Raw genomic sequence first — 12,733 nt, forward strand, 5'->3', positions numbered from 1 at the left:
CTTCATGGCTGACACTTCATTTCCTTAAATAAGTACTTTGGACAAATAAGCTCTTGATTTTTCATAACACTGCCATCCATCAAGTTCAGTGATTCTTCTAAACCCGAGGCCTGTGATAATTGCTGTCACTTCATAGCTTCATCATAACCATATCATAACTCATGGTTCTTTCCTTCCTGATACATTTCCTACACATTTCTTTTCATAAAGGGGATTCTCGTTGTGTTTATGTTTCCTGCTTGTGTACTGGTACACAACGCCTAGTATGTAACCCAGTCAAATGAGTAACCAGATTACCTCCTGTTTATTTTGCTACCAGTGGGACCAGATATAATCTGTGAACAAGAGAAACATTATATTTTAATGTCCAGATTCCTCGTACCTTTTTGATATTACTGCACTGGAGGAATTGTGTCTTAAACCATTTAAATTACACAAAGACTTTGGTTTAAACACTGTATGTCTTCTGTATTTGCAGGAGTGAATAATATTGCTGTCTCTGAAAACCTTATATCTGATATTGTACTTACAGCTTTGGGTAAAAAATGAGCTTTAAGACTTAGGAGAAGTCTAGTTTTACTGAACACGAACTTGCTATTTGTCAATGTTGTCATATGCTCGACAAACAAACCCTAAACATAACTACAGTGGATTAACAGGTGACATCAGAAAGCGTGTGACCTGTTGGGTATTTCTCTGTCATATCAACAGTAGACAGGGTTAGAAATGAACATGTCCTATGTAAAAACATGCATATAAAAATCCATTGCAGCTGTTGTACTGCAGAGCTAGTAAGAAGTTATTTTAAGACATAGCATTCAGCCTTAGCCTCTATTTTGAGTCCAGGTTCTGCTTCATCAGAGGCAGCAGGATTTAGTGTGTCGGGTTTGGAGCTGCAGCAAGCTCTCGCTCTCACACAAGCACATTTCAGTACATCAGTGTCAGAATTATTTATTTTTTTAAAGTAAAACAAAACAGTCCTGTCAGCACCCCTCACATGTGATCCTGGGTGCAGGTGAAGGCAGGTCAAAACATCACAGTATTTTTGATATTGCAGGTTTTTTTGGGCTCATTTTTTTCCCAGACTGTATTTGATAATGGACAGATGAATGTGACAGACAACACAGAGAGAGAGTGATGGACAATGATCACAATATTTGTGATATGAATCTTATTCACTGCACCACAGGGAGGCCCATCAAGTGATGAATTAAAGGAGCAGACTGTATACAAGCTGGCTGAATTTATAACCAAAATGGGTTGTATCAGCTTACAAACTTGATCAGTGGTGATATTTGCATTCTGACATGATTTACAGATTTACAGTTTTGCCATGTCAGACTTTAAAATTAGGAAGGAGAGCACAGGGACATCAAAAACTATGTTATACCAAAATTAACTGATATTGATTCATCTACTATAAATAAATAAATGATAGTCATTGCTTCTTTATTGACAGTGTTGCCCAAATCTGCCAATACCACCTAAAAGTTTTCTTTCTGAATTCTGTATGTAATGTAATGTGTAATTCAGTAAGCACAAAGTCAGAAAAGAGTTATGTACATTTATTTATCAAACAGTATCAGAACTACTAGAGAGAGCATCTGAACACATGTACTTCACGTAAACATAAACCCTGAACATACACAGATGTGGATTTGTATCATTTGTGGACAGAAACAAACACACAATGACACGGTCTACATGCCAGTGTCTATGGTCAGCTGGCTGAGTAAGTCTCTGTAATATATTACGTTCTTTTCCCTGTCAGCGAGTGCTGTCAACATCTCGTCCATCTCCTCCTGAGTGAAGGGCTCACCTGGTTTAAAGACAGCCATAAACCATCACAACACAAGCATGGCTAAAAACAGCACATATGTTACAGGTTATTTTATGGAAGTAACGAGAATGTTAGACGCACAAAACCAAATCTATGAGATAATCTGCCGCTTTTCACCACACAAACTAATCTTTGTTTTACCTCACAGAGTAAAAGCTTCAGAGCTTTTTGCTTTACCTTCCATTGTCATGTACTTTGTCAGCTCCTCCAGCTCCAGGTATCCTTTCTTTTCTTTGTCCAGAACCTGACAACAAAGTGGTGCTTTAACCTTTATTCTTAAAGAAAAACATCAGTAACCAACACTGTGATGTGGGATTCACTCTGCTGACAATGTTTAGTTTAGTTTAGTTTATTAGGATCCCCATTAGCAATTGCGCTGGGCAATAGCTACTCTTCCTGGGGTACACAATGTGCTGTTCTCCGGGGCTCTAATGTTCACAGATACATATATGAAATCTTTCACAGTATTGTTTACTTGCTACCAGACATTCTTAGCTAATAACTGATGAAACTGACAGTTTGTCTCCACTGGAAAATGTATTGGGAGGTACTGTGCAGTCACTGGTGTTTCCCACTGAAGAGGAAGGTTGAGACGATCTAAAACAGAGAAACCCTAAGAGGCTGCTCACCTGTTGAAACTACAACAATACAGGAGAACAGATGCTCGTCTCACCTCAAAGGCCTGAAGAAGAATGTCCTCAGGGATGGGAGGGAACCTAAGACACACACACACACACACACACACACACACACACACACACACACACACACACACACACACACACACACACACACACACACACACACAAAACGTGTAGTAGGAGGGTACCCCCCAAGTAGTACTGACATGATGATATACCATACAGTGAACACTTCCATTAATGAAAAAATTTAACTATATAAAGGTTGATCCCAGGAAACAAGACCTCTACACATCAGACTGAACTGTAGAAATATTTCCAGAAGTGGGAAACCTAACAAAGAAATTGTGCATAAAGTAGTATACATTTTGAAGTCCAATCAGCAACCTTAGGCACAAAAAGTGGCTTAATTTCAAATAACTTTTTGTGTAGTTACAAGTAAAACAACACAACCATCATCAGTCAAGAATACAGATAATAGATAGTAGGGTCCTACTTGTGGTCCAACAGCACTTTGGTCATGGCTGGGAGGAACTTGTCCATATGGATATATCCTGAGTGGTCCTCTTCCACCTGGCATTTTAATATGGTGACATTACATCTTATAGTAGATACTGTAGTGTAGTATGACTTAAATGTGAACTTTGAACATTTGAAGCTACGCACTGTATGAAAGCCTCAGATGATGTTTGACTACTTGTTTTATTCATCTAAAATATAACAACACTGTTCTGACCTCTGCTATAAAGTCATGCAGGTCTGCCCGACTGGGAAAGCAACCGAGGGAATAGATGATTGTCCCGATCTCCCTGAAAAACAAACACAGGAAATCAACAGAAAAGCTGCAGTTAAAAGCATCATCTTACTCTACACACACTATTTAACTACATATAAAGATGTATTGTATTGTACTGGTCTCCATGAGAGATACATTAATCATGTTTTCCTCGTCTAGCTCCACCCAAGCTTACTGGCCACTATTTAGCACTTGTTTTTATTTTATTTCAAACAACCAACTTTTTGCTTACAATTAATTGCTGGATGAATAGGTGTAGCTTTCCACAAAAACTGCACATTTACTGTATTTAACTTGTTACTCTATGTAATTTATTCTATAACACAGACAGGCCTTAATGATGTGAAATTATGTGGTTGATTGCATCTGGTCAGGAATGCACCCAGGTTACTATTAAATATGTTTTTTGAATAGGCTTAACATGGCGAAGCTATAGGTTTCACCTTAACCACTGAGTAAAATAAAAGTGATATAAGTTTTAGAGGAAGATTGGTTTGTTTTTCCATCAAAACAACTACCAGCCTAGGAGGAGAGTCTGTACACTGTAGTTGCTCACCGGACATCCACTGTGTTATTAGACTCATAGTCAAACGCTTCAAAAGCTGCTCGTATCTTCTTGTGGACCTCAGACACCATCACCTCTGCCAGACACAATAGACAGCTGATCAGCAGCAGCGGTAGCTTACATACTTTATCAATAACAGTCATATCTTTTAAATACCTTTACAATTTTGAAACAGAAATCATGGCGCTTTGAATCCTCATAAGCTAGTTAATACTCGCACAAACCTGCATTTTGCTTGTTGTCCGCCATGTTTTTTGTCTGGTTGTATTGCGTAGCCTAGCAACAGACCGTTTTTTGTCTCGGTGATAACAAAGGTTAAAGGACAGCTTGACAATTTTAAAAGTTTGTCTTAAAACAACTGTCAGGTGCCCAGACAGCGAAAGAGGTTTTCCTCGCAGTAATCACACTATACTGGCTATTAACCCTTTCATGCATGAATTATTAATTCACTGAGTAATATTTTTATTGTTTGTTTTTACTCTTAAACAAGTGAAAAATCATACCAATATTTTTTTTCTTTATTATACTGTATTTTGAGGGAGTTAGCCATGTGTCCACTGCACCATGCATCAATGGTATGAAAAGTGATTCAATGGAAATTAATGGAGGTTAAAAAAACAAAACATGTTTTATTAAGATATTAACATTCACTAAGATCAAATGGTATGAATATAAATAGTAACATTAAATAACAACAACAATAGAGAGGACATTTGAAAGATATGTCATATAATGTTTCGAAACTTAACTTATTTTATTCAATCGACAATGGCATGGCCATTGTTTGTGCAGGCTATCAGAGTTGGTGGATGAAGGTAGGCTATGATCTTTATTTTTACTATTTGTTTTTTAAAAGTTGTTCACTTTTGTGGCCCTGCTATTGTTAAATGAATTAAAATGAGTTTCAAGACAGAGAATTACATTTTTCAAATATATTCTATACCGTTATTGTTATTTAATACTATATGTATTCATACCATTTGCTCTAAGTAAATGTTAATATCTTAGTAAAACTTTTTTTTGGTGAGCACAAATACACATCTACAAACTATTATACTACTACTACTACTACTACTACTACTACTATATATCATAATTTTAAATAGAACATACAAAATAAGGAAAAATCTATATATAGGCTCAATAGGCTAAATATACCCTTCGGTGCATGACATCCACTGGAGTGGACAGATGTATTTTCAGTCCCAGAAAAACATTTACAAGAAATATATTATTAAAAAGTTGATAAACATGTTACTAACATCCTTTTTAGTTGATTTTTTTTACCCATTTTATCTCTGAAAGTAAGAGGATTTAACAGATATTACTGAGTTAATTGGTGTATCTCCTCTATAAACTTTAAAACACATTGTTGCACAGAAGGAGGACTGTAGAGTTTGTCCCCCATAACTTACACTGTAAGTACATTGTGAAGGGATTACACCAGAAGAATGGTCAGTATGAACATGAGGAATGATTACAGCAAACAAAACCTCTTTCAGTATTCATATGGGCACCTGACTGTTGTTTTAAGACTGTACTATATTGAAGTGCACTTTTTAGTTTGTCTTTTAAACTTAATTTAATTTAACTGAATTGCAACAAATCTTGAGGCAGGAGACCCAATCAAAGGAAGGACAAAGAAGTATTGGCTTTATTTTCTCCAGCTGTATAAATACATAAATGTTTTTTAACAAGCTAAACAAAAATTACAGCATACTACACCCCTCCAAACTGGCATTATGTTAATAATAGCACTTAAAGACTGAATTTAGAATGAACTTATATGTCATGATATTTCAACATGTCCTTTCTGTTCTTAATTGCAAAGATCAACATTTTAAAGTCTGTAGTATGAAGACTGGTGCCAGCAGATGGCGGTAACTCATTAAGCAGGAGGAACCCATTCAGGCACATTCAAATATCATGTTTATTGGGACATACACATGTGCATCAAAACAAACTGAGACTTGGCCTATATAGCATAATATTAAAATATATATATTTTTAAATCTGAATAAACTGATATTATTACGTAAATGAATTAAGTCATTGTGCAGGTTGAGGAAATTCTCAAGGAAGACCGTACTTTATTTCATTTCCACACCAGTTTAACTATATATCGGGCCAGATGCACAGTGGTGCAAAACTCCTGGATGCAAAACCTAAACTAAAAGTTGGAGACACACGGCCGATCCATGCGCACATGTCTACTGACAGTTGCGGAAGTGGTCACAAGGTACACAGGTAGACTCTTACTGCACAATCCAGTAAAATGATCCTGGATGCAGTGATAAAGAAAGCAGACCCATGGCAGTGCAAACTAAGTCTCTTCATAAAAAAAATGCAAAATCCTCTCAAGTATGACAGAAAAAGGTAAATAAATACATTTAAAGCAAATAAAATAGTCAAAATTAATTACATCTTACAACTTTCAAATTATTTTAAATCAGATGATAGACGTCTTGTTTGCTTTGGGAAGAAAAACTGCTTAAAAATAATATGATGGTTTCAGTTTTACTAAAGGAATAATATTGTATTTCAAGATATACTCAAGACTTTCTCCTTTTCCAATTGTGGAAGTCTTTGCATTAATAATTAAAACCAATCATTACTGGTCAGAGATTCGTCTTTTCATTTATCAACCATCTGCATGTTTAACGATCAAATTAAATGGATGACTACATGTGAGGATGTAGATTAAAAAGTCCTCTCAGGTCAGTGTCATCAGTCTTCTGCAGGCCGCGTGTGTTCATATCTCAGGTTGACCCTGATGTACAGGGACTGCCTGGTGCTGCTCCTCCTGTTCCGCTGCTGGGACTTCTGGGACTTCTTGTCCATTCTGATTGTCTACTTGTTTTTCATTTTCCTCTTGTTCTGTCTTTATTTCCTCTTTCTGCTCCGCTGCTCCTGCTGTCTCCTGGTCAATAATGGGGTTTGACAGCTTCTCCTCCAACACCACATCCTGCTTCTGTAAAAAGTACAAGACTGATTAAAACTAGGTACAACTCAGTTAACCAAAAATAAATACTAACTAGAAATAATAAACATACCATGTATCCTGTTACAATGAAATAAAAGGGCAAGGTACTGGTTGATCAGCACATACTCTTACATATATTTAATGCCACAAAAATATATTTCTAGTTTTTATATTCAATTTTTATTACTTTTACATCTGGGACATTATGCAAAAAAAGTTCATATTCTTATCCAAAAACGATCATAGATTTTATTTTCTGGAGGATCACTTGTAAAAGTGCTTCAAGTTCTACAAACTCTCTTAACTGCCCAATCTTGTTGCAATACGATCATTTCAGTCTGATGAATGTCACATATTCATTGGGAGCTGCATGTTTGTGAGATTTGATAATTAGCATAATCAACACCACTGAACTGTCCATATAAGGCTCCATTTTATGTTGTGCTTGTGGGCAAAGTTCATCCACAAAGGGGCGCACAGGTAGTTGAGTGGATAGAGCACATGCCACATACACAGACAACCCTGGTTTGAATCCCGGTCGGAGGTCCTTTGCTGCATATCACACCCCCTCTCTTTCCTGTCTGTCTACTGTTAAAATAAAGGCCCCTGTGCCGAAAAAATCTTTAAAAAGTTCATCCACAAAAATGTTCAGAAATCAGCTGACAAAAACGTAACAAATTTAGGAGTGTCAGTAGCAGGGGACCTGAAACAATTACAGAAAATATGAATCCAGCTGCCAACTACGTGTGATCAGTACAACACTGTACTGTATAAAGAGGGAATGCTTTGATGTGACACAGACAACCCCGGTTCGAATCCCGGCCGGAGGTCCTTTGCTGCATATCACACCCCCTCTCTTTCCTGTCTGTCTACTGTTAAAATAAAGGCCCCTGTGCCGAAAAAATCTTTAAAAAGTTCATCCACAAAAATGTTCCCAAATGTTCAGAAATCAGCTGACAAAAACGTAACAAATTTAGGAGTGTCAGTAGCAGGGGACCTGAAACAATTACAGAAAATATGAATCCAGCTGCCAACTACGTGTGATCAGTACAACACTGTACTGTATAAAGAGGGAATGCTTTGATGTGAAGGTAGATGCTAAAAGATGTTTCTGCCATCTATAAAAAGCAAAGCAGTATGTGATGGTAGAATATTAAAGCCTACAGTAGATGATGTTACACTGTCACCGGCAACACAAGATGCTAAAGGACAGAGACCAGCAGAGAAACTGTCAGAAGCAGCTGTCAGAAGAGTTTCTGAGCAACTACTAAACTGTAGAAGTTGCTGCACAAAAATGCCAATAAAAAATAATAAAATCTTTGACTGACAAATGCCACAAACCTCCTTAAATCACTCGTGAGGCATCAAAGGCATCACTATGTGCCTTTTAAAAACAAATCTGTTATTACAAGTGGTTCTTGTATGAGGCCCTTTGTTTTTGTAATGCCTTTTGCATAATACACCTGCACAAATCTTAATACCATCACAGATTTGTCATCATCATATAATCACAGTGTTGATACTGCAGGACTATACTACACAATATTTATTTTTTATAATTTGAATACAACAGTTCATTGTATTTTTTTCATCTGCCATCGCTTAGAGGTATGTGTGTGTGTGTGTGTGTGTGTGTGTGTGTGTGTGTGTGTGTGTGTGTGTGTGTGTGTGTGTGTGTGTGTGTGTGTGTGTGTGTGTGTGTGTGTGTGTGTGTGTGGTACCTGTGTGTGAGGTAATGGTGGAGAGAGCAACTCTGATGGGGCCAAAAGTCCATCCTGGTTTAGATCCTGAGTCTGGAGTAAGAAATCCACCTTGGACACCACCTGAAATCAGAAAACAACATGAAGACACACACACACACACACACACACACACACACACACACACACACACACACACACACACACACACACACACACACACACACACACACACACACACACACACCTATAGCCACTCCTTCTTACCAACTCATTGGCTTGTGTTCCAGGGTTATGATGAGAGTTGTAGTCAGACAGCAGTTTCATCATCTCCAAACCATCCAAAAGCCCGCTTCGATCATAGTCATAAAGACGAAAGAGGAAGAATACCTCTGACAAAGAAGAAGAATGATGTGTTGACATGCAGCTGTAGTGTGACTGCAGATGATATACAGTGTAAAACTGCCCTACACAGTCTTTTCAGAGCTGATATTTTTATTTTTATGCCACAAGTGAAAATAACATGAGGCATTGTTCAGTATACCAGTTAACAGGTGTTTCTATCATGAACATCTACACTTGTACTGATGATCAAAGTGAGCACTGTGTCAGAACTAATAGAAGTATTAAGCAGTCAGTGGAGATGTCTACCTTGCTCCCAAGTGCTGATCTCTGGTCCTCCTTCACCATCTTTCAGAGTGGACTGAATGTAGCTCTGCAGTAACCTGTGGTGTAAACAGCAACACTGTCCATGTCAATCCATCAGTAAAACATTAAGAGTCAATAATCAACACTGAGGAGTCAAATTTGTACAACTAGGATTAAAGTTCTGGATTAAACTATGAAAAATGACAATTATTTAAATCTGCCGTTGCTACTTCTGTATATTGAGTCTGGTCTATTGAGCATACTGACTCGTTCTGTAGGTACAGCTGTGATTATGTGTAACATTTAGCCACAAGAGGGCAGGATATACTGGCTACTTACTCCACTAACATATAACTCCACATACCAGAAGGAGGTGCCACCTCATCAAAAAGTATCAGGCTCAAAGGAAGGTTATTCAATATTTTTCTTATTTTCTAAGTTCGCTTAGCTGTTTTTACATCTACAGCAACAAAAACACCTCAAAACTTTAGACGTGAAAATGTTACATTTGTCCACTGTTTCCATTCAGACTGCACATTGGCCTCTGTGAATTAAGGGAGGTGTTGATCCTAAAAACTGCAAGTCTGCATTCATGCCTCTATTATGTACTTTATGCTAACAAACATATACAGAGTAAACTTAAGATAACAGCATGATATTGCACATCAGTCTGCCAGTGGAGAGAAACTACAGTCACACTGTCACCAACCACACACATTACTGCCCCTCAGTCCACACACTGTTTATGACCCTGATTTTGTTCCCTAAATAAATCAAACCTGTGACACATCATGTACATACGACTATACAGTAACTAATCAGAGCTGACAATATCAATGGTAAAACCAGTGTGATATGTGTGAGAGTTATTATCTATTATCTATTATTATCTATAATTTCCTCTGTCACCTTAATGGAAAAATATTTTATCATTGTAAGATAAAGCAATGTCATTGCACATGTAATCTTATCAGTATACAGTGCGCACCACATCATTAGTACAACACTGCGACCAAAGTCCACAGAGTAACCAGACAATAACTGCTTACTACACTAAAACAGACTAGAGCTTGAAGAAACTGGAAGGTAGGTATATTGTGTACTTACTACCAAGTTTTTTATGGAATGTACTGTATATTTTACCACCCTCTGAGAAAAAAACCTCTCTACTCAGACAATATTCTCATTATATCTCAATTCAAAAAACAATTAAGAGCAAATGTATTGCTGTGTAGCTGCACATCATCCATGAGTCACTCACCTTCGGTCTTCCTCTCCAGAGCCAAATGGGTTGGCTAATGCTACAAAAGGGGGTTGCACATCTGCTGATTCCTCTCTGTGGAAAATAAACAAAAAAACATTTGAATTTTCCATTATTTCTAATCAGACATGCAAAAACAGAACATGACAAGAGAATAAGACAACATGAGAGACCCGAATCCTTAATTATTTTCGTTTACTTTTATTTGATTGAAAGAAAGTGTATTATTCTTTTGCTAGCGATGCTGACAACAGCTCTGTCCTTCTTACATGAAGCATACTTCTTGTTTTGAAAAGGTCTGCATCAAACATCCAGTGTTATGAATGTTAACCATTGTGATGGTCTGCAGGCCTTGGAGTGTTTATTGTGGAAATTAATTACTTGAGACAAAAGACAGAAAGTGTTTATGCCTTGGTACGTTTGATAATGAAATGAGAAACAGAAACAGAGAGAACCAGGGAGAGGAGAAGTGGGGTTACCTTTGTGTCCCAGGTTGACCCGGTGCAGCCAGGGACACATGTATGAGCAGGAACAGGGACAGGACCCCTGGGACCAGCCTGCTCAGGTAAGACTCCATGAACACACCTACAAGCACACAGTCATGTTATAACTTCACATCACATCTGTACAGGCCACTATCACACATACAACAGTCAATGGGTTTACTACGAAACTGCATGCTAACAGGCCTTTTGCATCGAAGAATTTGCACCTGTTTCAAAAACAAAACAGGAAATCATGAAATATTAAATATTTTCTGTTAGAGAAAAATCAGTTGTTCAGAGGTGGTGGTTGCATGATGCTTTATTCTTAAGTACTTAAGGAGTGCAGCACTCCAGGTACACAAATGGTGGACCATATGGCTCATTATGCTTAAAAACAATTAAGACCTCTGTATCTATTTATACCTCAAGCATAGCACATCCACATAGTCATGGTCAGTGAATGTCCATGACTCTCCAATCCATTAGACAAGCTGATGTAAAATGTATGAATTAAATTACTTTGCTTTGGTCCAAATGAACTGATTTATCTGTATTGAGTAATAAAATAGCCACATTACTGAAGTAATGCTGAAACACAGAGGCTCACACATAACACTAACAACTCACTGCAGCAGCATGATTACAGTAGACACACACATGCATTATAAACACTGATGGTTTCTAATAAACTCATGTTGTCTTTACAGGGTTGTGTTGAAACTGAAAACAAATGAACATAGGATTAGTTGTAAGATGAAATGGTTTCCTAATTTGCCAGTTCCGCATGTACTAATGTGTAGATGAAATATTAATATGAGCAGAAGACACATGCACACAGCCCTCAGTGAGCTCACAAACAGCTGCAGCTGGTAGACACAGGCTGTGCTGCTCTAAATCAAACGAGCCTACCTGTCTGCATAGTTGATGTGTGGACAGTAAAGGGATTCAGTTTCGGCAGGTTTGCGTTTATAGATTCACATCTGGAAAACACCTCTGCCCCACACCGCCCTACTCGTGCCTCCGGGTCTGCACTGCGCAACGGCGGCGACAGAAGCAACCCTCTTCTTCTTCCTCCTCCTCCTCTCCCTCCTCCTCCCGGCTGCCACGGAGACCGGAGTGTTTTGGTCAATGACAGGGTCCACGTGGAAGAGCACAGCCGCTGTCGTGTCAGTGAGTGTGCGCAGGCAGCGTCTCTTTGTGCTCCTCTCTCCGGGTTTTCCGCCACGCCACGTCTTCATCGACAATCAGGTTCCGGTAATACGGGAGAGCGGGGAGGGTGCGTTCCCACCAAACGCGAATTCGCCCAATCGCGCGTCGAGATTACATATAAAGTCAATGCAATTGCAATTACACCACAACACAGTTTCACACCTGCACATGGTGTTTTAAGGGGTAGAGGACATATGTATTCATTATCAGCATTTAAAAGGTGTTTCTGATCAGTATCTGTAGCCTATTATATTTACACATTAGATTATTGTCTTTTAGCTTTTAATATTTAGTCGGCTATATGAAACAAGTAAAGTCAGTTTGAATATTTAAATACAGATTTTAGTTTTTCAAATTTAAAGGGAAGGTTCACAATTTTTCAAGTTGTCAGTTCAAATGAACACTGAAATATATTTTTTTCTTGTCGTTATCATTCCCCCTATTTATACAGATCATTAAAAAAATCCCTTCTTAATGCACTTACATAAGTGATGGGGGCCCGCCCTGGATCCACAGTCCTCCTCCTGTGTAAACATTTATTTAAAAGTTGATCTGAAGCTAATATGAAGCTCCAAATTAGTCAAATCATGTAGAAATCTTTTTAG

General features: G+C 38.0%; 3 protein-coding genes across 3 annotated transcripts in view; all 3 read right to left on the bottom strand.

Annotated features, from left to right (window-relative positions):
- The window catches only part of smyd2a (SET and MYND domain containing 2a), a 146,318-nt gene that overhangs the window by 59,277 nt on the left and 74,308 nt on the right, over nt 1–12,733 (bottom strand). The gene's annotated exons all lie outside the window — the stretch shown is intronic.
- efcab2 (EF-hand calcium binding domain 2) lies at nt 1,701–4,091 on the bottom strand. The gene is made up of 7 exons (XM_062418959.1): nt 4,067–4,091; nt 3,834–3,918; nt 3,218–3,290; nt 2,978–3,054; nt 2,514–2,556; nt 2,018–2,084; nt 1,701–1,819 (listed from the first exon to the last, which is right to left on the bottom strand). Exons 1-7 carry the CDS (start codon nt 4,089–4,091, stop codon nt 1,701–1,703), a joined length of 489 nt encoding a protein of 162 aa, XP_062274943.1.
- Nucleotides 6,579–11,942, bottom strand: cgref1 (cell growth regulator with EF-hand domain 1). The gene is made up of 7 exons (XM_062427880.1): nt 11,829–11,942; nt 10,914–11,019; nt 10,435–10,509; nt 9,177–9,250; nt 8,793–8,917; nt 8,547–8,648; nt 6,579–6,813 (listed from the first exon to the last, which is right to left on the bottom strand). Exons 1-7 carry the CDS (start codon nt 11,836–11,838, stop codon nt 6,595–6,597), a joined length of 711 nt encoding a protein of 236 aa, XP_062283864.1. The 5' UTR covers nt 11,839–11,942; the 3' UTR covers nt 6,579–6,594.

This window comes from Scomber scombrus, chromosome 1 (assembly GCF_963691925.1).
Source record: "Scomber scombrus chromosome 1, fScoSco1.1, whole genome shotgun sequence".
Lineage (NCBI taxonomy): Eukaryota > Metazoa > Chordata > Actinopteri > Scombriformes > Scombridae > Scomber > Scomber scombrus.

What these genes read in the sequence shown, in the direction of transcription:
- efcab2 (XM_062418959.1), bottom strand. Translation starts at nt 4,091, where the DNA reads ATGGCGGACAACAAGCAAAATGCAG. An exon ending in TGCATGACTTTATAGCAGAG is followed by an intron (nt 3,055 to 3,217) that starts GTCAGAACAGTG and finishes TTAAAATGCCAG; the next exon opens with GTGGAAGAGGACCACTCAGG. An exon ending in AAAGTACATGACAATGGAAG is followed by an intron (nt 1,820 to 2,017) that starts GTAAAGCAAAAA and finishes TCTTTAAACCAG; the next exon opens with GTGAGCCCTTCACTCAGGAG.
- cgref1 (XM_062427880.1), bottom strand. An exon ending in GATCAGCACTTGGGAGCAAG is followed by an intron (nt 8,918 to 9,176) that starts GTAGACATCTCC and finishes CTTCTTTGTCAG; the next exon opens with AGGTATTCTTCCTCTTTCGT. An exon ending in GAACACAAGCCAATGAGTTG is followed by an intron (nt 8,649 to 8,792) that starts GTAAGAAGGAGT and finishes TTCTGATTTCAG; the next exon opens with GTGGTGTCCAAGGTGGATTT.